The 22,449-nt window shown below is 49.4% G+C and overlaps 2 protein-coding genes across 2 annotated transcripts in view; one reads left to right on the top strand and one right to left on the bottom strand.

The window, feature by feature from the left end:
- The window catches only part of G6PD (glucose-6-phosphate dehydrogenase), a 67,548-nt gene extending 51,653 nt beyond the window's left edge, over window positions 1-15,895 (bottom strand). The window contains exon 1 of the mRNA XM_015410634.1: window positions 15,831-15,895. The gene's annotated coding sequence lies outside the window, so the exon portion shown is untranslated. The remainder of the gene's footprint in view (window positions 1-15,830) is intronic.
- A 1,125-nt stretch (window positions 15,896-17,020) lies between these two features.
- The window catches only part of LOC107109923, a gene marked incomplete at its 3' end in the record, with an annotated part of 17,273 nt that continues 11,844 nt past the window's right edge, over window positions 17,021-22,449 (top strand). The window contains exon 1 of the mRNA XM_015410632.1: window positions 17,021-17,288. Within this exon, the coding sequence (XP_015266118.1) occupies window positions 17,021-17,288 (268 nt within the window). The remainder of the gene's footprint in view (window positions 17,289-22,449) is intronic.

The following is a 22,449-nucleotide window of genomic DNA, read 5'->3' as shown; positions in this document are numbered from 1 at the left end:
CCCCCGCCGCCCGAGAGCCAATGGCGCCCGCGGGTGACGGCGCCGGGGGGACGTGGAGAGCCAATGGGGAGCGCGCGAGGCCGTCGGTCCCCGCCCGCCGGCCGCTCTCGGCCGCCTTCGCGGGCGGTGTTTTTACCTCAGCGTCGGCCGGGCCTCGCCAGGAGACGGCGGCGGCTTAGGAGCCGGGAGTAAAAAAAGTCACATCACATCACATCGAATGAAATAAATAGTCCTTTGCCGCACGTGTCATAAAACATATCCACACGCATCATAAATATATCCTGCCCTCAAAATGCTTCAGGCTTCACCCCGCCACACGCAAAGGTACACAGGCAGACGCTCAACGGGTGAAGCTCTCCCCGCGCGGGGTAAAAGCCGCCCCTGTCGGATTTCTGCCTGTCGGATTTCGAGGCGCGGGGAGGCTTTCCCGCCTCGCTATGAGGCGGCCCGCCCGCTCGCTTTCTCCCATAGACAGACACGTGAGCAGCCTGGGTCGCATCCAGACAGCCCGTTTTTGGTCCGGAACCTGCACCCGCTCCCACCCACACACATTGTGACGCGAGATATGTCCGAAACAGATTCCCCACACGCCTGACTTTCCCGGGCGGAAGCGACCGGCTGCTATAAAGGCTTTGGAAAAAAATAATACTAAATGCATTCATGGGCTGTCATGGTGGCGGCGCAGAAACGCAGGAGCCCTCTTGGAGGGCCACGAGCACTGTTCCCTCTAAGCTGAGTGAGTGTGAGCTAGCCCACTGTTTTTTAGCCTCCAGCTCACACATTTTTATCTTGGCTCAGGAGGGACGGCTCCCGAGCAAACTAATTTATGCAGCAGCCACATTACTTGCTCACAACTATATTGCCAGTAGCTCACAAAGTAGAATTTTTGCTCACAGGATTTCACAGCTTAGAGGGAACATTGGCCACGAGGTAGCGACGGATCCTCTATGGGGATGCAGGCTCTCAGACTTTTCATTTGCGAGCACAAAGCATACCAAAGGGGCAGAAAGAACAAAAGAAAACTTGATACAAGTTTGAGTCCAGCGGCACCTTTTAAGACCAACAAAGTTTAATTCTGGGTACAACAGCTTTTGTGTGCATTCAGCTGCGAGTAGGGTTGCCAGGTCTGGGTTGGAAAATACCTGGAGACTTTGGGGGTGGAGCCTCAGAGGGGCGGGGGTTGGGGAGGGGAGGGGCCTCAGCATGGTACCATGCAATAGAGTCCACCCTTCAAAGTAGCAATTTTCTCCAGGGGAGCTGATCTCTGTCAGCTGGAGATCGGTTGTAAAAGCGGGAGATTCCCCAGGCCCCACCTGGAGGTTGGTCACCCTAGCTGCGACAGTTGGACCCTACGGAAGGCCGAGCGCGGAAGAATAGATTCTTTTGAACTATGGTGCTGGCTGGAGAAGACTCTTGAGAGACTGCAAGGAGATCAGATCAGTCAATCCTAAAAGAAATCAACCCTGACTGTTCCCTGGAAGGCCAGAATACTGAAGCTGAAGCTCAAATATTTTGGCCACCCAATGAGAAGGGAGCACTCACTGGAGAAGAAGACCCTGATGCTGGGAAAGACTGAAGGTTAAAGAAGACGGGGACGGCAAAGGATGAGATGGTTAGACAGTGTCATCAATGCAACGAACATGAAGTTGAGCAAACGTCAGAGGACAGCGGAAGACCGGAAGGCCTGGCGTGATCTGGTCCATGGGGTCGCGAAGAGTCGGACTCAACTGTGCGACTGAACAACAACAACCAGAGGTCATTTCGGGGGGGATCGCAGGGGATCGCAGTTCCCCCGGGTGAGGTACGGGGGGCGGGGCACATGCCGAAGCCCCGCCCCCTGCTTCCGGCCGCCCCGCTTCCGGCCCTCATTCAGCCAGGAGGAGGCAGGAGAAGAGGGAGGGTAAGTTGCTTCCTCCCTGCCTCTCCCCACCCCTGCCTGTCTGGGGCCAGGGAGGGCCTTCGCGGGGCTTCCTTGCACTCCTGCTGGCCTTGCAGGTCCACCGCCGGGCCCCTCATGGGGCTCGGCAGTGGAGCTGCAAGGCCGGTGGCGGCAGCCGGGACCATTGGGGGTGGGGTGTGTGGCTTTATGACACACTTCCGGTGATGTCAGGGGGTGTGGCCTTATGACACACTTCCGGTGATGTCAGGGGGTGTGGCATATGCTAATGAGTTATGCTAATGAGTTCCCCTAGCTCTTTTTCTACGAAACGACCCCTGACAACAACAAAAGTGTGCACCAACAAAGGTTAATTCTGGGTATAAGCACAGGAAAGTTTATACCCAGAATTAAGCGTTGTTGGTCTTAAAGGTGCCACTGGACTGAGACTTTGTTCCGTTTTTTTTTAATTTTACGTTTAATATTTTATAGGGATACAGAATTTTTTTAAAAAGGATTAAAGGAAAGAACAGAGAAAGACAAATCAATCATTTTTTTACAAATATTAAGGACAAACATTTATATGAAAATATAAACCATGAAAAGTCATGATAAATCACTATAAATAATAGTGATGAAATATAAATAAATGACTACACTATTATTCCCACATAATGTATTTTCATTATTCCCTATCTAGAAAGCTTGTGGGGAAAGAAACATACGGGCAAGAAGAAAATAGACTTCCCTTGACGTTGTATGTAGTTTAAACTTTATGACATAACAAATTGCAATAATAAGGGGGGAAAGTAGTATTCCACATCTTTAGATCTGTATAATAATAGATATATACATTACAATGCTTACTATAATTCTGTAGTAATATAGTATAACTTTGTTCTGTTGCTTCAGACTAACAGGGTTACCCACCTGAAAATAAATCCAACTTTGAACAGGTTTGATTATGCCACTCCCTTGGCATTTCTCATTCTTGCAAACACTTCTTCTTAATAAAGTAAATTTAACCCAAAGAAGTCTGTTTAACTTTAGCAAAACCAGGCTTGTGGGTTAGGACAAAGCACCATTTATGGTTCCCAACCTCCAGGTGGGGCCTGGAATTCCAGCTCATCTCCAGACCATAGAGATCAGTTCCCCTGGAGAAAATGGCTGCTTTAGAGGGTGGACTCTGCGGCACTGATGTTCAGGAATGCCAGCCTCCAGATGGGGCGTGGGGATCCCCCAGAATTCTAGCTCATCTCCATACTACAGACGTCAGTTCCCCTGGAGAAAATGGCTGGGGGGGGGGTGGACTCTAAGGCAGGGGTGCCAAACATGGCCCGGGGGCCGGATTAGGCCCCCGGAGGGCTTCTATAAGGACAGTGGAACTGGCTGTCTCCTGCTTCTTCTTCCAGTTCTGCTGCTGCTGCTGCGTCATCGTAGGTTTGCAGTTTACAGAGACACACCTGAACAGCAGACTCAAGATTGCAACAGCACAGACATTTTGATGCAATAAATCAGAGCAAGAGGTGTCAGCGATCAGACACGGTTAAATACACAAAATATTGCAAGAGTGCTAATGTTTTTAAGCATGCTTTTATTTTAAGTAAAAAAAAGCCCATCTTTGTGTTTGTGTCCTTTATAAAGTTTATATCTCCACTACCTGGCATTACGTTTTATTAAACACGTGGGCCGGCCCAACAAGGTCTCCTTTATGTCAGATCCGGCCCTCATAACGAATGAGTTTGACACCGCTGCTCTAAGTCATTGTACCCCACTGAGGTCCCTGTCTTTCCCAGGCTCCATCCCCAAATCTCCAAATGTTTCCCAACTGGGATCTGTCAATGCTATTCTACGGTATTATACCCACCACTGAGTTCCCTCCCATCTCTAAATCCCACCCTCCCCAGGCTCCATCCCCAAATCTCCAGGAATTTCCCAGCATGGATTTGGCTACCCTGGGACTCGACTTCCAGAATCTCACAAAATCTCGCTGCTGGGATCCTATACAAAAGAGGGCTCCGACTTTTTAATGGCCGATGGGGGGGGGGGGGGATGTCTCTAGAATTAAAAGGGGATTAAGTTACCACAGGCTTAAGGAAATGTTCACCCAGGAGAGGCTATTTGCTCGCCAAGCTTCAATAATCCATTAAGATAAGAGCTGAGAGCCAACAAATCCCGCCACTTCCTCGTGCTGCTGGCCTGAACTGAATCACTTCTCCAAAGGGCAAAGCCCCACCCTGAGATTCAGAGTTTTTCAAGGCCAGATTTATTAATTTCAATTTATTTATACTCCGGCTTTCGCCCCAGAGCAGCTGAACGCCATTCCCCTCTCCTCTGTTTTAACCTCACAACAATCCTGCCAGGTAGGTTAGGCTGAGAGAATGTGACTGGCCCAAGGTCACCCAGTGAACTTCCATGGCAGAGTAAGGATTCGAACCCGGGTCTTCCCAGATCCTAGGGTGGCCAAACTTTCTTAACATAAGAGCCACATAGATTAAACGTCAGATGTTTGAGAGCCACAAGAGATGAACAAATATTACACACACGTTTTTGCTGGGAAATATGCAAATCTGCTTTATATTAACATTAAATGAGACTGCCAAAAACAAAAGGGGTAAAAACAGATATTGATAATGGGGTTCTTTTTGTCCAATGATATTTATTTGTTTGCTAATGATATTTATTTGCCCGAGAGCAGGGGTCATTTCGTAGAAAAAAAGGGGCAGGAGCTCATTATCATAACTCATTTGCATAACTCATTTGCATATGCCACACCCCCTGGCATCACCGGAAGTGTGTCAGAAGGCAACACCCACCACTCAGGCTCCACTGGACTGTTTTGGGTTGCTAGCTATTGGGGGGGGGGACGTGCAGATCTGCCCTCACAGAGAAGGGAGAGCTTGTACCTGAAGGCGGGCTGGGGGGGGCTCTGCAACTTACCTGGCTGCTTCTTGCTCCTTGTGGTCCGACTGAGGGCTGCTGGGAGCAGGGGGCGGGGCTTGTTGCATGTGACCACCTCCTGGGCGCCTTACTGCCAGAGCTTCCCTCCTGTGCGCTCCCGCAGGAAATGACCCCTACCTGAGAGAGAGAGGGGGACAGAAAGAGAGAAAGAAAGTGGGGGAAGGAAAGAAACGAAGCAAATAGATGGGGAGGGAAGGATGGGAGAGGCGGAAAGAATGCAGCTTTAACTTTAAATGTGTTCTCCAACCCACCCCCAGGCCCCACACCAGCTGACTTGGCTTGGAGAAGGGATTTAAAGAGACAAATGCCTTCTCCAAGCCAGCCGGCGGTGGGGGGAGGACTTTGAGAATGCATTTAAAGTTAAAGCTGCTTTCTTTCTCTGCTCCCCCCCCCCATCTCAGGCCTACCCAGGGAGGGGAACACTAGCTGGGGAAGGGAAGACCGATCGGGGAGGCAGGCCTCCCTTTCGCTTCCCCAGCCGTCCTGCTGGGAGCCACACAATGTGTATGAAAGGGCCGCATGTGGCTCCCGAGCCACAGTTCAGCCACCCCCATCCTAGACCAACACTCCCACACTGGCTGTCCGCAGAGCTCCGGGTGGATTCATTTTGGCACAAACTCCAGAGACTCCCTTGTGCCCACTGTTCCCTGCGATCTGTTCCTCCTTCTTGTATGATTCGACCAGGGGTCATTTCCTGCAGGAGCGCACAGGAGCGGAGCTCCGGCAGTAAAGAGCCCAGGGGGTGGGCACATGCAACAAGCCCCACCCCCTGCTCCCAGCAGCCCTCAGTCGGAGCAAGAAGCAGTCAGGTAAGTTGCAGAGCTCCCCCCGGCCCCCCGGTCCAAAACAGTCCAGTGGCAGCTTTAAGACCAAGTTTTATTCAGGTACAAGCTCTCCCTCCTCTGTGAGGACAGATCTGCACGTTCCTCCCCCCCCCAATAGCTAGCAATCCAAAACAGTCCAGTGGAGCCTGAGCAGTGGGTGTTGCCTTCTGACACACTTCCGGTGATGTCAGGGGGTGTGGCATATGCAAATGAGCAATGTTCCCTCTAAGCTGTGGAGTCTCGTGAGCAAAAATTCTACTTTGTGAGCGACTGGCATTAAAGTTGTGAGCGGGTGATTTGGCTGCTGCATAAATTAGTTTGCTCTGGGGCCATCCTTTCCTGAGCTGAGACAAAGACGTGTGAGCCGGAAGCTAAAAAACTGTGAGCTAGCTCACACTAACTCAGCTTAGGGGGAACACTGCAAATGAGCTGTGCTAATGAGCTCCGGCACCTCTTTTTCTACAAAATGACCCCTGGATTCGACCCATATCACTCCTCCTCCGCTCATTGCGACTGTCAACTCTTTCACAACTGGGAGAAGTACCCGTCATTTCGCCACCGCCTTTCAGGCAGCAGATATTGCATTTCTCTGCAAGTTGTGCTGAGCGGCCAGGTTTACGGAGCCAGTTCAGCGCTTCTCAGCATATTGAGATCAACAGGTTTAGAAGGGCGAAGCTGTTTAGGATGGCACTGTGAGAAACTGACGCATAGAGAAAGAGACAAGAGTGGATTTAAGAAAAAACCGCAGTACATACCAGCGAGATCTGAGGCCAGCAAGATTTTGGGGGTATCAGTTTCAGAGACTCCAAAAAATTCAGATATTCAAAGGGAGCTTTGACACTGCCCCGGAAAACTTGTTGGTGCTACAGGACTTGAATCTAGATGCCACAGGATCTAGGGTTGCCAGGTCTGGGTTGGAAAATACCTGGAGACTTTGGGGGGTGGAGCCAGGAGAGGGCGGGGTTTGGGGAGGGGAGGGGCCTCAGCAGGGTACAAGGCCACAGAGTCCACCCTTCAAAGCAGCCGCTTTCTCCGAGGGAGCTGATCTCGGTCAGATGGAGATCAGTTGTCAAAGCGGGAGATCTCCAATCCCAGCCTGGAGGCTGGCAGCCCTAGGACTCAAATCTAGCCCTTCTACTGCTGGCCGACATGGCTAGCCTCAGAAACAGAGAGCTGCCAACAGGCTCTCACAGGGGTCAAGAGGGGCCCTGGCCACTTCCATTTTTGAGGGCCCCCCCCCAGTAAATTAAAAAAATGAAGACGTGCGAAAACAATGATACAAAATTAGTAGTATTATATTTTAAGTGTTTACATTTAATACAATAAGAAAAAGAATATTGTAATACTTTGTAATGAACGTTCCCATTTTTATTTAACATGGGATTTAACAACGTCAAAAGTGTCAATTCGAGGGCCCCCATGAAAGCTGCGGTGGCTCAAGTGGTTAAGACGCTGAACTGCAGGCTGTGGAAGGTCGGTAGTTCAGCAGTTCGAGACCCGAGTGTGCCGCATGACGGAGTGAGCTCCTGTCTCTAGTTCCAGCTCCTGCCAACCTAGCAGTTCGAAAGCAAGAAATTGCAAGTAGATAAATAGGTACCACTTCGGGGGGAAGGTAACAGCGTTCCGTGCGCCTTGGTGTTTAGTCATGCCGGCCACATGACCACGGAAACATCTTCGGACAGCGCTGGCTCCTCGGCTTTGAAACTGAGATGAGCACCGCAACCCTAGAGTTGGACTCGACTGGCTTTCGAGCAAGGGAACCTTTACCTTTACTATGAATGTGAAGCCCAGGCCAAATGGGCCTGTTGCCCCCCTAGAGGGCCTGGCTGCCACTGCTTACCTTCAGCCACCCACTGCTGTGGTGGCGGCAGCTGCCAAAGCATTTTCAAAACTTTGCATAGCCAATCCCATCTCCAGCAGCCACCGGGAAGCCTCGTTTGGAAAAGCTCCACTTGACCTGCCCACTTTCTAAAAGCACTTGGCAGGCGCCAGGAAAGTTGTTGGCGGGTGCCCTGGTGCCCACGGGCACCACGTTGGGGACCCCTGATCTGACACATTTTATTTATTTTTAAATTTTATTTGTTGCATTTATATCCCGCCCTTCCCGCAAACGGGCTCAGGGCAGGTAACATCAGAGTTATAAACATTACAACAGGGGTGTCAAACATGCGGCCCAGGGACCAGATTAGGTAGGGTAGCCAAGTCTCTTACCTGGTATAGTGGGGAGGGGACCTGGTCCGGATCCGGGAGTTTTGTGTGCGTGCTTTGCATGCACGCACCCCCCGATGACGTCACCCAGAAGAGACGCAATCACGCTGGGCATGTTGCAGGGCGACACTTTAGCAATCGCTCTAAAAACTCTATGGTACCATAGAGTTTTCAGGGCGATTGCTAGAGCGTTGCCTGGTGACGTGCCCGGCATGATTACGTCACTTCTGGGGGATGTCATTGTGCTGGGCACGTTGGCCTGATCTGGCCACTTTGGGGGCGGGGTCCCCCCCGCCAGCCGGATTGGGACCAGCGGATTGGGGGCCCTTTTGGCAGGGGGAATCCCCGCCCCCCGGCGGGACTTGGCAGCCCTAGAATCAGGCCCCTGGAGAGTTTCCATCAGGCCCTCAATGGAACCGGCCATCTCCTGCTTCCAGTTCTGCTGCTGCTGCTGCTGCATCATAGCTTGCTTCGCCAGACTCTCTTAATCACTTAGTCATTTCATGTTTTAACCCGGGTCCTAAACTCAGAACTCTGAGCATGAGATCTCTGTGGTGAATGTCGATAAATCAAAAGTAGCTTTGCAGCTTACAGAGCTAATGTTTTAAGCATGTTTTTATTTTAAGTAAAAAAACCCACTTTGTGTTTGTGTCCTTTATAAAGTTGATATCTCCACTCCCTGGCATTACCTTTTATGACACACATGGCCTGGCCCAACAAGGTCACATTTATGTCAGATCCGGCCCTCCAAACAAATGAGTTCGACATCCCTGCATTACAATAATTGTCGAAGCGAACACTTAAAACATTCAACTTAAAAGCACATTTCGATTAAATTAACTAAATATATAATTCGTATGTAAAAAGACAGTTTGGCAAGCCTTTTGCACGCATTTCCTTGTATGTGGCCCAACAAGCAAGAAACCATTGCGCTCGCTCGCTCGCGCTCTCTCTCTCTCTCTCTCTCTCTCTCTCTCTCTCTCTCTCTCTCTCTCTCTCTCCCTTTCTTTTACAGCTATATAGAGAGAATCTTTGAACCACCTCTTTTTTTTTCCCTTTGGAATGTGGCTGGTGCCCTGAGCGGAGAACCACAAATCCTCCTGCAGCTCCAATTCTTCAACAAGCCTTGCCCCAGAAAGCTTCCTGTTGCATTAAGCGGTGCAGTAAAGTAATTACGTTAAGAGTCTCTGTATAATGGTTATATAGAGATCTCTTCCTTTAGACGGTGTAGTACTCTTCAAATACCAAGCACAGATGAGACATTCAGCAGGCCGACCTTAACTGGTCACCCCATCCCACCACTTTCACAGATAAAAACACAGAATAACCTTCAGGTGGGTTATCAGCTTGTTATCTAGTTTTGTCTTTCGAACACATTTAGGGTCCAGCGGCACCTTTAAGACGAACAAAAATTTATTCAAGGTATGAGCTTTTTCAAATACATTGGAATGGAAGATGAGGTTCCAAACTTATAGACAGGGATTTAACAGGAAATTAACATGTAACATGATGATATTTAAGTTATGCAAAGTGAAAAACTAAATAAGAAGTTAAGGCTATCAGGTCAACAGTTGTAAAGCAAAAAATATATATGTCACAATAGCAGATCAATGTCTAAAGTTGTTTTTTTTCTAATTGTGGGAAGTAACAGAATCTTAATTATCTCCTCGGAGGTGTAGAGGGCGTGTGAAGGACACTTTGAGCTGGATGTAATGTCGTCAGCAGACATCCATTCAGTATTCTAATATACTATTCTGAAAAAGAAATACACTAAAATATAGAGGATTTATAGCCCTTCTTGTTGAGAACACGTATGTGAGGACTGAATGAGTTAGCACATGTAATGGGATAAAAATCCAATATCCCTGTTGAGTCCTGGGGAGGTTTTTATTCCAAGTTTTGTAATAACTTGGAATTCAGCAATTTCCCTTTCCATTCTGTTCCTGAAGTTTTGTCTTTGTACATCTTCATCATGTTGCATGTTAATTTGCTGTTCAGCCCGTCTGTAAGTTTGAACTTTACCTTCCACTCCAATGTATCTGAGGAAGTGTGCATGCGCACGAAAGCTCACACCTTGAATAAAACTTTGTTGGACTTCGAGGTGCCCCTGGACTCTAAATTCGTTCTGCTGCTTCAGACCAACACGGCTGACCACCTGGAGTTTGAGTCCAGTGGCCCCTTTAAGACCAAGAAAGTTCACTTCTGGATACAAGCTTTTGTGCGTACGCACGCTTTGGTTCTTCGGATATATGAAGAAGTGTGCATGCGCACAAAAGCTTAAACGCAGAATTGAACTTTCTTGGTATTAAAGAGGCTGCTGGACTCAAACTCTGTTCTACGGAATAACCTATAGGAGGACAGTTCAAACTTACAGAACATTCAATAAAGTAAAGGTAAAGGTTCCCTTGCTCGAAAGCCAGTCAAATCCGACTCTAGGGTTGCGGTGCTCATCTCCGTTTCAAAGCCGAAGAGCCAGCACTGTCCGAAGACGTCTCCGTGGTCATGTGGCCGGCATGACTAAACACCAAGGCACACGGAACGCTGTTACCTTCCCACTGAAGTGGTACCTATTTATCTACTTGTACTTTCTTGCTTTCGAACGGCTAGGTTGGCGGTTTCACGGGGAATATAAGCCGGCCTGCGAGCCAGCAAATAAAGTACACTTTGCTTTTTATTGAAAATTAATGTTTTAAGTGAGTTGATTGTATAATAGTTTTATTGTTGAATGTTTTGTTTATGATATTATTGAAAAGTTTAATAAAAAATTATTTGCAAAAAAAAAAAGAAGTACGCTTTGCTGAAATCCCTCTCCGTCTGCGTACTTTTCATGTTCAGAAGGCGGTTTGCCATCGGCTGCCTCTGCATAGCGACCCTGGCTTTTCTGCACCAAGTACTAACCAGGACTGACCCTACTTCGCTTCGGAGATCTGATGAGACTGCACTAGCCTGGGCCATCTAGATCAAGGCAACAGGGTTCAGAGGTGGGTTGCCCTTGCCTGCCTCTGCGTGGCAACCCTGGACTTCCTTGGTGGTTTCCCTTCTGAATACTCACCAGGGCTGACTCCACTCAGCTTCCAAGATCTGATAACAGCAGGCTAGGCTGGGCTATTCCGTCAAGGCAGAGATGAACAGAGGTGGCTTGCCATTGCCTGCGTACCAATCCTGGACTTCCTCAGTGGTCTCCCATCCAAATACTAACCAGGGCCAACCCTGCTTAGCTTCTAAGATCTGACAAGATCGGGCTCGCCTGGGCCGTCCAGGTCAAGGCAAGAGAGTTCAGAGGTGGTTTGCCCTTGCCTGCCTCTGTGTAATGACCCTGGGCTTCCTTGGTGGTCTCCAGGACTGACCCCCGCTTAGCTTCTGAGATCTGACGAGACTGAGCTAGCCTGGGCTACCCCAGGTCAGGACCGTTAAGTCGCCCGCTTAACAAAGCAGTTGGAGAGTGATTCAGCAAGAACACAGCTTTATTCTTCCACTCGAACACAACTCCAACACGGATCAACATCTGATAGCCCGAACAGCCTTTACATTGCAGCTGTCCTGCTTTTAAACACTCCCGGCTAATGTAGCCACACCCACTGTACAAATATCAACCTATGAGGTTGCAGAGATAAGGTCCAATCACATTAGTTCCCGCTCAGGGAGCTTGCTTGAAATGATTGGCTTGTTACTTCCTGGGCTAGCAATACTATTGGGTGGATTTGGATCCTAGCCCAGGACGAAGCTTAACATTACAGTTCAGTTAGATGTTTCACAACATGTCATGCATTCAAGGCAGCTTTGAATACACTACCAAGGACTGAACAAATTTATCAGGACACCAAAAAGAAAAGACATCTTGGAAACCACTACGGTCGAGAACTCTTCTGTTCCCTCCAGAGATGACTGGGAGTGACAGCAATCCAAGCATCCTTCTACCGTGTTTTAACCAAGATTTCACTAAACCTGTAACTCAATTGATATTTGTATTAATTTTTAATTGCCAGAAACCACTTTTTGAGAGCTGGCTTGGTTTGTTTGAAAAGCTGAGTTTAAGAAATGCAGTGGTTTCCAGTAATTTAACATTTCAGTCATTTAAGATTTTCTTTCAGTAATTTTAAGATTTCGCACTTCTCCAAACTGCAACATAATGTCAGCTAAGGAATCAGAAACCAGGAAGAACCATCCAGTCAGAATTACCCCCTTTTTCTTTAACAGGTACGTGTCGTGGAAATTTGAAACGAGAGGAGCCTTCCTAGAGAATCTTCTTATAATATTTTGGAAAGCAGCATCTGTCGAATTTTTGCATTTGTCATGCAAAAAAGTCTGCCAGAAAAACATGTAAGGCTATCCTTACTTCCATATGTGCAGATTTTATTGCTAAAAACTAGTCCCCTCCAAATTTGTCATCCTCTAACCCAGAGGTCCCCCAATATAGGAGAGCCAGTTTGGTGTAGTGGTTAAGTGCGCGGACTCTAATCTGGGAAAACTGGGTTTGATTCCCCACTCCTCCACATGCAGCTGCTGGTGTGACCTCGGGTGAGTCACAAGCTCTGGCACAGCTGTTCTCTCAAGAGCAGTTCTCGAGAGAGCTCTCTCACCCCCACTGACCTCAAAGGGTGTCTTTTGTGGGGAGGGGAAGGGAAAGGAGATTGTAAACCACTCTGAGACTCCTTCGGGTAGTGAAGGGCGAAGTAAAAAAACCAATCTCCTCCTCCTCCTCTTCTTTTTATTCTTCTGTGCCTGCCAAGTGTTTTAGACAGTGGCGGGGTCATGTTGGGCTTTTGCACAGCGTGGCTTCTGATTGGCCACTGGAGATACGATGGGCTGGGGAGATTTTTTAGAAAGATTGCTTCGGCAGCAGCTGCCACCACAGCACAAGAAGCTTCACTGTCTGACTGAAGGTAAGCTGTAGGAGCCATACTGTGGATGGCTCCACCTCCTGCAGCAGCCATCTTGCAGACTACAGAGACCAGTTCTCCTGGAGGAAATGGCAAGTTTGGAGGGTGAAGCCCGTGATATACCATAGAGTCTGGGAGAAATTAACGTCCTAGAGTGGCTACAGAAGATGGATGCTCTACTACTGCTTCTTCTCCTATGTTATACCATAGAGACTAGGAGAAACTGATTGATGCCAATCCTCCGAATGAGTGACCTTGCAAACGTCCTGTCAATGACAGCCTCGTTTGGTTTTGTGAAATGAAGGCCCTGGCTTCCTTGCAATGTTCCCTCTAAGCCGAGTGAGTGTGAGCTAGCTCACAGTTTTTTAGCCCCCGGCTCACACATTTTTTGTCGTAGCTCAGGAAGGGGATGGCTCCAGAGCAAACTAATCTATGCAGTCGCCAAATCGCTCGCTCATAACTTTAATGTCTAGCTCACAAAGTAGAATTTTTGCTCACAAGACTATTATTACCCTGCCCTCCCGACCACGGCCAGCTCAGGGCAGCTTACATAAGAACACAATAAAATTCCAACCATATAGTATAAAAGTATAACATCTATGAATACGATAACAGTTCTTAAAAACCTTACTTAGGCTGCGGTCACACGCAACATTAGCCACGCAAGAGATACGGAAGACAGGCGGAGTTTCCGGGCGCGATCTCACCAGCATATCTGGGAAGCGTAGCGCTTCCGTGACACAACCGAGGCTTCCTTCCGAAAACACGCAGCAAAAAACTAGTACCTCGGAGGTACTAGTTTCCGGAAACTGCGGGGCAAGGGCGGGCGTCTGATCGCGTTTCCGGTGGCATCCGGCGCCCGCCCATGTCTCCTTGCGAAAAAGGGTTGTTTTTTCCCCAAGTCTCCGTGGATGCGCACACGCACCCAACGGAGCATGCGCATTCGTAGTGTACACAAAAAAAGAAAACCAGTTCGCTGCGCCGCGCGCTTCTTCGTTGCGCGCAGGCGTGTGGTGTGATCGGCACCTCTCCCTACCCACGGAAGCTCCACGGTACCTCCACAGAACCTCCACAGGAGGTCTGATCGCTTAACTGCGTGTTAGTTTGCCCCGGGGCAAACAGCCACGCTTCCCCCCCCCCCGCAGTTTCCTGCCCGTGTGACCAGAGCCAAAGTTTCCTTAGTACTTAGTTTCCTCATCTTACAGTCAGCTCATTGATCTTCTTCAGTTGTCCTGGGCAATTAGCTCAGGCGGTAATTGGAAGACCCAGGGGGTCAGGGCCAGTGTTCCCTCTAAGCTGAGTTACTGTGAGCCAGGCCATGTGTGTCATAAAACGCAATGCCAGGTAGCGGAGAACAGTGTTCCCTCTAAGATGAGTTAGTGTGAGCTAGCTCACAGTTTTTTAGCCTCCAGCTCACACATTTTTTTGCCTTGGCTCAGGAAGGAGGAGGGCTCCAGAGAAAACTAATTAATGCAGCAGCCAAATCGCTTGCTCACAACTTTAATGCCAGCATCTCACAAAGTAGAATTTTTGCTCACAAGACTCCACAGTTTAGAGGGAGCGTTGATCAGGGCTCTCCCGTCAAGAGCTATCAGTTGTGACTTTATTGACTTTCTTCCCGTCAGCTTATTCCTCATTTGTCTGACTTTCACACCCATGGAGACGGATCAAGAGGGGCAGCCGTGTCAGTCGGTCTGTAGCAGTAGAAAAGAGCAAGAGCCCAGGAGGAGCCCCGTAAAGACTAACAAAACTTGTGGCAGGGGAGGAGCTTTCGTGAATCACGGCTCACTTCTTCAGACAAGTCCTCCCCTGCCACAAATTTTGTTACTCTTGAAGGTGCTCCTGGATTCTTGCTCTTTGCTACTGTAACTGCATAGGATTGCACTGGGAAATCTGATTATGGTCCTGTAACTTTTGCCGTTCTCTTCATTCGAATGAGATGTGCTTCTTGGGGCCAATAGGAAATGCTGGTCCTTCTAGCCATAGCCAATAGAACAAGCTACCTTGAGCCGCACAAGCCAATCACAAGCCACATGGCATCTTCTGGTGCCAGGCTCAGACTGACAGTTCCCCTTTCCTGTATTTCAGATTTCCTGGCTAGTTTTGAAGGTTTACCTAGTTTTCATTGGAGGCGGCCATGGAGAAATGTAGGAGCATGCCATTAAAATGATTGGACGCTATGGGGCAGCAGACGCCCATGCTATTTTAAATCTTCCTGGAGGGAAAAACTTGATGCTGTTGAGTTTTAAATTTTTATTTCTTCTATTTATTTAACTCACGTATACCCCATCTTTCTCCCCAACAGAGACCCAGTGCCGCTTACCTCCTCCTCCTCCATTTTATCCTCACAACAACCCTGTAAAATAGATTGCTTTGAGAGTGCGTGCCTGGCCCAAGGTCACCAGCAAGCTTCCGTGGGGGTGGGGGAATTCGAACCTGGGACTTCCAGATTCCAGTGCAGCACTGAAACCACGACACCCCCACACTGGCATGCTCAAGTTTCTGGTAAGAGGAGAAATGAATTTATCAATGAAGTTGCGATGGGAAAAGACTATGATGGGGTTGCCAACTCTGAGCTGGGAAATTCCTGGAGATTGTTGTCAGCTCCGGACTGGAAAGTACCCGGAGATGGGGGGGGTGAGTGTGAGTGTGGAGAGCCTGGGGAGGGCGGGGTTTGGGAAGGGAAGGAACCTCACCAGGGTATAATGCTATACAGCCTACTCCAAAGCAGCCATTTTCTCCAAGGAAACTGATTTCTAGAGATCAATCATAACGCCAAGGGATCTCCAGGCCTCACCTGGAGGCTGGCAGCCCTAAACCGAGAGCAGTTTCCCATATCCCTGCAACGCAGTCCGCCTCTCTAATAGTGGGGCGGGCTCCGGCTGGGCGATACTGCATCTGCTTTGCATGCAGAAGACACCGGACTTCAATCCAATCGCTTGTCTGAATGAAGAATTGCTGCACCCGTTTCCTGCAACGTGCGAACGCATATTGAGGCTTTTTTGACCCCCTTGAACGGAAATCCCAAAGCGAAGCAGAAGCCGGAGCTATCGCATGTTGCTCTAGCCGTGTCTCCCTTACCTCTATGTCCAGACCCGGTTTCTCTTCCTCCCGCCGTCGTAGATTTAAGGACTTCTTAGGCTCACAGTTCCTTTGCGCGCGCATCAGCCTTCCTGGTTATTTTTGACACCCTTGTGTTTTCCTGTGTTGAGTGGCTGAAGGCACAGCAAAACCCGGACTTATTCAGCACTAGTTGCAACGTGCAAGCGTCTTATCCCGACCCCTTAAACAAGAATAGCGCCAACAAAGACTTTTCCTGCTTTTCCAACATCAGGGACCCTCTTCTTGAGTGTAAAAGAGTGAGAAGCGTTTGCCTTTTTAAAAAACGTCTTCTGTGCCTGCAAAAGCTTCCCGCTCTGGGGAAGGAAAGAGCCGTCTAATATTACTGTCTCCACACTCTGGAGACAGGCGGCTGGGAGATGCGCGCTCCAGTCGCTAGGCCTGCCAGTCTCCCGGCGGTGGCTGGAGATCTCCCGGAATTGCAACTGGTATTCTGAGCCGGCTAGAGATCAGTTCCCCTGGAGAAAATGGGCTGCTTTGGAAGGGGGACTAGGGCATTATACCCTGCTGAGGTCCCTCTCCTCCCCAAACCACGCCCTCCCCGGAGACCACCCCCACAATCTCCAGGAATTCCATACCCAGAACTGGCAACCATCGCTCAAGACCGCTGTTCCCTCTAAGCTGAGTGAGTGTGACCTAGCTCACAGTTTTTTAGCCTCCGGCTCACCCATTTTTGTCTTCGCTCAGGAAGGGACGGATCCAAAGCAAACTAATTTATGCAGTACCAGATCGCTGGCTCACAACTTTAATGCCAGTAGCTCACAAAGGAGAATTTCTGCTCACAGGACTCCACGGTTTAGAGGGAGCATTGCTCAAGACCATAATCCGGGTTGGGCAAAAAGCCCCGCAAACCAGGAATCCTCATTTTTGCAAGCGGGAAGTGCAAGAGAGCAGGCTGCGAAAAGCAAAGGGTTGCAACCAATGCTCCCTCTAAGCTGTGGAGTTTTGTGAGCAAAAATTCTATTTTGTGAGCTGCTGGCATGAAAGTTGTGAGCCAGTGGGATTTGGCGAATGCATAAATTGGTTTGCTCTGGAGCCATCTTTCCTGAGCGAAGACAGAAATGGGTGAGCTGGAGGCTAGAAAACTGTGAGCTAGCTCACACTAACTCATCTTAGAGGGAACACTGGTTGCAACCCCTCCCCACCCGGCGATGCAACCTAATGCAGACCAGAGAATCGCTCTCAACCGTGCACGACGACCCTGCAACGTCGGCCGCCCGGCCGCCCGCCCGACCTCTTTGGCTTCCAACCCCCCTCCCCCCTTGGGACTCTCGTCGTCACATCCGCCCTGCCTGTGGTTTTCGTTTCTCCGAGTGGCTTTCTCTTTCGGGCTATCATTTCCGGATCGCACCAAAACAACCGACGAGGAAGAAGGAAGCGGCCGGGGGTCGGGGAGCCTGGAGCCCGGGAAACCCAACGGTGATCTGATTCCCTCTGTTTTCCTATTTGCCGTTTTAGGTTTTCTCTCTGTGTGTGGATGTGTTGGGGGGAAGGTTTGGGTTTAGGGATGGCGAGGGACCCAGGCGTCCGACCCTCCCCCGCTCTCCAGCACGTGTGCGCCCCCTCCCTCTAGCTCCCCCCCTCCCAATAAGACCCGGCTATTCCTCTCCCTCCAGCAGATGGTTTTAAGTATGAAAAACAGCCCTGCAGGGTAGGGCGACCGACCCATCATCCTGTTTCCAGGAGGGGCCGCCGACTGAATTTGAAGTTGGGTACCTGTAACCTAGCAGTTCGAAAGCAAGAAATTGCAAGTAGAGAAATAGGTACCGCTTCGGTGGGAAGGTCACAGCGTTCCGTGCGCCTTGGTGTTTAGTCATGCCGGCCACATGACCACGGAAACGTCTTCGGACAGCGCTGGCTCTTCGGCTTTGAAACGGAGATGAGCACCGCAACCCTAGAGTCGGACTCGACTGGCTTTCGAGCAAGGGAACCTTTACCTGTAACCTGGGTGGGCGAGGCCGGGAGTGCTCCCGGAGTTACGACAGCTCTCCGGGGCTACACAGGTCAGTTCTCCAGGCCGATTTGGCCGGGGATCCTGGAGGTTTTTTCCCCCAGAGGAGTTACCCGCGTTAGTCTGTTGCTGCAAAATAGTAAAAAGCCCAGTAGCCACTTTAAGGGGGGGGGGGGCGGCCAAACTTGCTCTGCGTAAGAGCCACATAGAATAAATGTCAGGTGTTTGAGAGCCTGGTGAACAGATATTACACACGTTTTTATTTAAAAATATGCACATTTGCTTTTTATTCACATTAGACTCGAAAATAAAAACAAAAGGGGTAGAAACAGATATTAGTGATATTTATTTGTCCAACGATACTTGTTTGCTAATGATATTTGTCTAAGAGAAAGAGAGAGGTGAAAAGAAAGACGGAAAGAGGTTGAGAGAGAGAGAGAGAGAAGGAAAGAGAAAGCAAAGAGATGGGAGGAAGGGAGGGAGGAAGAAAGAGAAAGCACACCTCCCCTTCGCATCCTCAGCTTCCCTGCCGGCCCAGCCACAGTTTGGCCACCCCTGTTTAAGAGTATTGTATTGTAGCATAAGCTTTCGAGAAACACAGCTCTCTCCGTCAGATTGCATCAGTTTTCTTCGTACCCTCCGTGCATCTGACGGAGAGAGCTGTGTTTCTCGAAAGCTTATGCTACAATAGAGTTTGTTAGTCTTAAAGGTGTGACTGGGATTTTTAGTATTTTGGAGGGGTTTTTTTATGATCTTCTAGGCATGGAACAAGGGGCTGCAGTGGCTCAAGTGGTTAAGACGCTGAACGGCAGGCTGTGGAAGGTCAGTAGTTCAGCAGTTCGAGACCCGGGTGCCGCATGACGGAGTGAGCTCCCGTCTCTAGTTCCAGCTCCTGCCAACCTAGCAGTTCGAAAGCAAGAAATTGCAAGTAGATAAATAGGTACCACTTCGGTGGGAAGGTAACAGCATTCCGTGCGCCTTGGTGTTTAGTCATGCCGGCCACATGACCACGGAATTATGGAGCAGAGGTCCATGTTTAGTTTATGCCAGGCACATGACCTTCGGACATGTTTAGTTATGCCAGGCACATGACCTTCGGACAGCGCTGGCTCTTCGGCTTTGAAACGGAGATGAGCACCGCAACCCTAGAGTCGGATTTGACTGGCTTTCGAGCAAGGGAACCTTTACCTTTACCTTTAGGCATGGAACAGGGGGTCACTGGGGGTATTTGTGGGTTTCCTGCATTACACAGGGGGTTGGACTAGAAGACCCTGGAGGTCCCTTTCAACTCTATGATTCTAGGAAATGTCAGCTTGGGAAGGTGGACGGTATGGCCTTGCATCCCCGGTGAAGTCCTCCTTTCCCAGATCTCTAGGGATTTCTTACCCAGACTCCGAGTGCAGCCCCCCAAGTCTCCAGGAATTTCTCAAGCCGGAGTTAGCAGTCGCTTGAGCGTACTGCCTCTGACTGTGGAGGTTCCGTTCCACTGCTGGCTTAAGAATCGCCTTGGGGGAATGAGATCGTAGGCTGACCTAGTCCCATAAAGGTCAACCACATCCTTCTTCAGATACCAAAGAGCAAGAGTCCAGGACCACCTTAAAGACTTAACAAAATATGTGGGAGGGTCGGAGCTTTCTTGAGTCACTGTTCACTTCTTCAGATACATTCTTCTGGGAAGCAAACAGGCAAGGCTTGGAGGTAGATGGTCATTCTCAGTTGTTTCTCCCCAGCCTCTGCATATTCAGCGGTATACTGCTGCTAAACCTGGAGGCTCTACTTAGCAATCACAAGAAATTGCTGTTGGTGATGGTGGGACGTGCTGTCAAATCGCAGCCTATTCATGGTGAGCCTGTGGGGTTTTCGAGGTAAAAGGTGTCCAGAGGTGGTTTTGCCATTGCCTGCCTCTGCGTGGCAACCCTGGACTCCCTTGGTGGTCTCCCATCCAAATATTAACCAGGTCTGACCCTGCTTAGCTTCTGAGATCTGATGAGATCAGTCTAGCCTGTGTTATTCAGGTCCAGGCAAGAGACCAATAGAGGTGGTTTGCCATTGCTTGCCTCTGCGTAGCAACCCAGGACTTCCTTGGTGGTCTCCCACCCAAATATTAACCAGGTCTGACCCTGCTTAGCTTCTGAGATCTGATGAGATCAGTCTAGCCTGTGTTATTCAGGTCCAGGCAAGAGACCAATAGAGGTGGTTTGCCATTGCTTGCCTCTGCGTAGCAACCCAGGACTTCCTTGGTGGTCTCCCACCCAAATATTAACCAGGTCTGACCCTGCTTAGCTCCTGAGATCTGATGAGATCAGTCTAGCCTGGGTTATTCAGGTCCAGGCAAGAGACCAATAGAGGTGGTTTGCCATTGCTTGCCTCTGCGTAGCAACCCAGGACTTCCTTGGTGGTCTCCCACCCAAATATTAACCAGGTCTGACCCTGCTTAGCTCCTGAGATCTGATGAGATCAGTCTAGCCTGTGTTATTCAGGTCCAGGCAAGAGACCAATAGAGGTGGTTTGCCATTGCTTGCCTCTGCGTAGCAACCCTGGACTCCCTTGGTGGTCTCCCACCCAAATATTAACCAGGTCTGACCCTGCTTAGCTCCTGAGATCTGATGAGATCAGTCTAGCCTGGGTTATTCAGGTCCAGGCAAGAGACCAACAGAGGTGGTTTGCCATTGCTTGCCTCTGCGTAGCAACCCTGGACTCCCTTGGTGGTCTCCCACCCAAATATTAACCAGGTCTGACCCTGCTTAGCTCCTGAGATCTGATGAGATCAGTCTAGCCTGGGTTATTCAGGTCCAGGCAAGAGACCAACAGAGGTGGTTTGCTATTGCCTGCCTCTGCGTAGCAACCCAGGACTTCCTTGGTGGAGACCCTCCAAACGCTGACCAGGGTTGATCCTGCTGAGCTTCTCCTGTCTGATGAGATCAGGCTCGCCTGAGCCATCCCGATCAAGCCAAGAGACACTCAAAGATGGTTCGCCATGGCCTGCCTCTGCGTAGCAACCCTGGACCTCCTTGGTGGTCTCCCATCCAGGTCTGACCCCCGCTTGGCTTCTGTGACCAGGCGAGGGCATTGCCGTGGGTAGTCATAGGTTCCGATGCCTGCCCCTCACCCTAACTTGATGACCAGGAAGCTGGACCCAAGCATACAAAGGAGATTAGAACTCAAGAATCTACTCTCTGTTTTGATCCTCCTTTCCGGGTTTAGGTGCCACTCAGGGTGATGAACCTGTGGCTGAGCTGTAATGTTTCAGAGAGGAGGTGGAGGCTCACAGGACAGCAGGGTGGATTTGATTTAAATCAGATTGACTGAAACCACGATTTGAATCACTAGTCAGTAAGACTCAATTTTAATTCTTGGTTTTCTACAGAAAGGCTCATTCTTTTGAAAACAGATCAGCCAGTATCATCATGCCCCTATATAAATCAATGGTGAGACCTCATTTGGAATACTGTGTGCAGTTCTGGTCACCACACCTCAAAAAGGATATTATAGCTTTGGGAAAAGTGCAGAAAAGGGCAACTCGAATGATAAAAGGGTTGGAACACTTTCCCTATGAGGAAAGGTTAAAGCGCTTAGGGCTCTTTAGCTTGGAGAAACGACGACTGAGGGGTGACATGATTGAGGTTTATAAGATTATGCATGGGAAAGAGCAGGTAGAGAAAGAGGTACTTTTCTCCCTTTCTCACAATACAAGAACTCGTGGGCACTCCATGAAATTGCTGAGCGGTCGGGTTAGAACGGATAAAAGGAAGTACTTCTTCACCCAAAGAGTGATTAACACATGGAATTCACTGCCACAGGAAGTGGTGGCAGCTACAAGCATGGACGGCTTCAAAAGGGAATTAGATAAGCATATGGAGCAGAGGTCCATCAGTGGCTATTAGCCACAAGGTGTAGATAGGGGCTCTGGGGCAAGTGATGCTCTGTCTTCTTGGTGCTTGGGGGGGGTCCACAGTGGGAGGGCTTCTTATGTCCTGGCCCCACTGGTGGACCTCCTGATGGCACTGGTATTTCTGGCCACTGTGTGACACAGAGTGTTGGACTGGATGGGCCTTTGGCCTGATCCAACATTGGCGTCTCTTATGTTCTTATTCTTGCTGGCATTAATATTTGCAACCGAGATGAAGGTGTTGTTTTAGTATAACCACTTTTCAGGTTAGTTTTAGTTGCATCAGAAAATTAATGCTTGGTTATTTACCACTTGAAATAGATAGTTATGAAATCATTGCGAGGTGAACCATCTCTGGTTCGATCGGTTAATCATTCATATTTGAACAACATTTCTACTGTACATAAGAGACGCCAATGTTGGATCAGGCCAAAGGCCCATCCAGCCCAACACCCTGTGTCACACAGTGGCCAGAAATACCAGTGCCATCAGGAGGTCCACCAGTGGGGCCAGGACATTAGAAGCCATCCCACTGTTGACCCCCCCAAGCACCAAGATGACAGAGCATCACTTGCCCCAGAGTCCCTATCTATACCTTGTGGCTAATAGCCACTGATGGACCTCTGCTCCATATGCTTATCTAATTCCCTTTTGAAGCCGTCCATGCTTGTAGCACCCACCACTTCCTGTGGCAGTGAATTCCAAGTGTTAATCACTCTTTGGGTGAAGAAGGACGTCCT

Source organism: Gekko japonicus, unplaced genomic scaffold (genome assembly GCF_001447785.1).
Source record: "Gekko japonicus isolate JY-2015 unplaced genomic scaffold, Gekko_japonicus_V1.1 scaffold4273, whole genome shotgun sequence".
In the NCBI taxonomy this organism is placed as follows: Eukaryota; Metazoa; Chordata; class Lepidosauria; order Squamata; family Gekkonidae; genus Gekko; species Gekko japonicus.
Note: the sequence above shows the minus strand (reverse complement) of the source record. Positions and strands in the feature narration are given on the sequence as shown.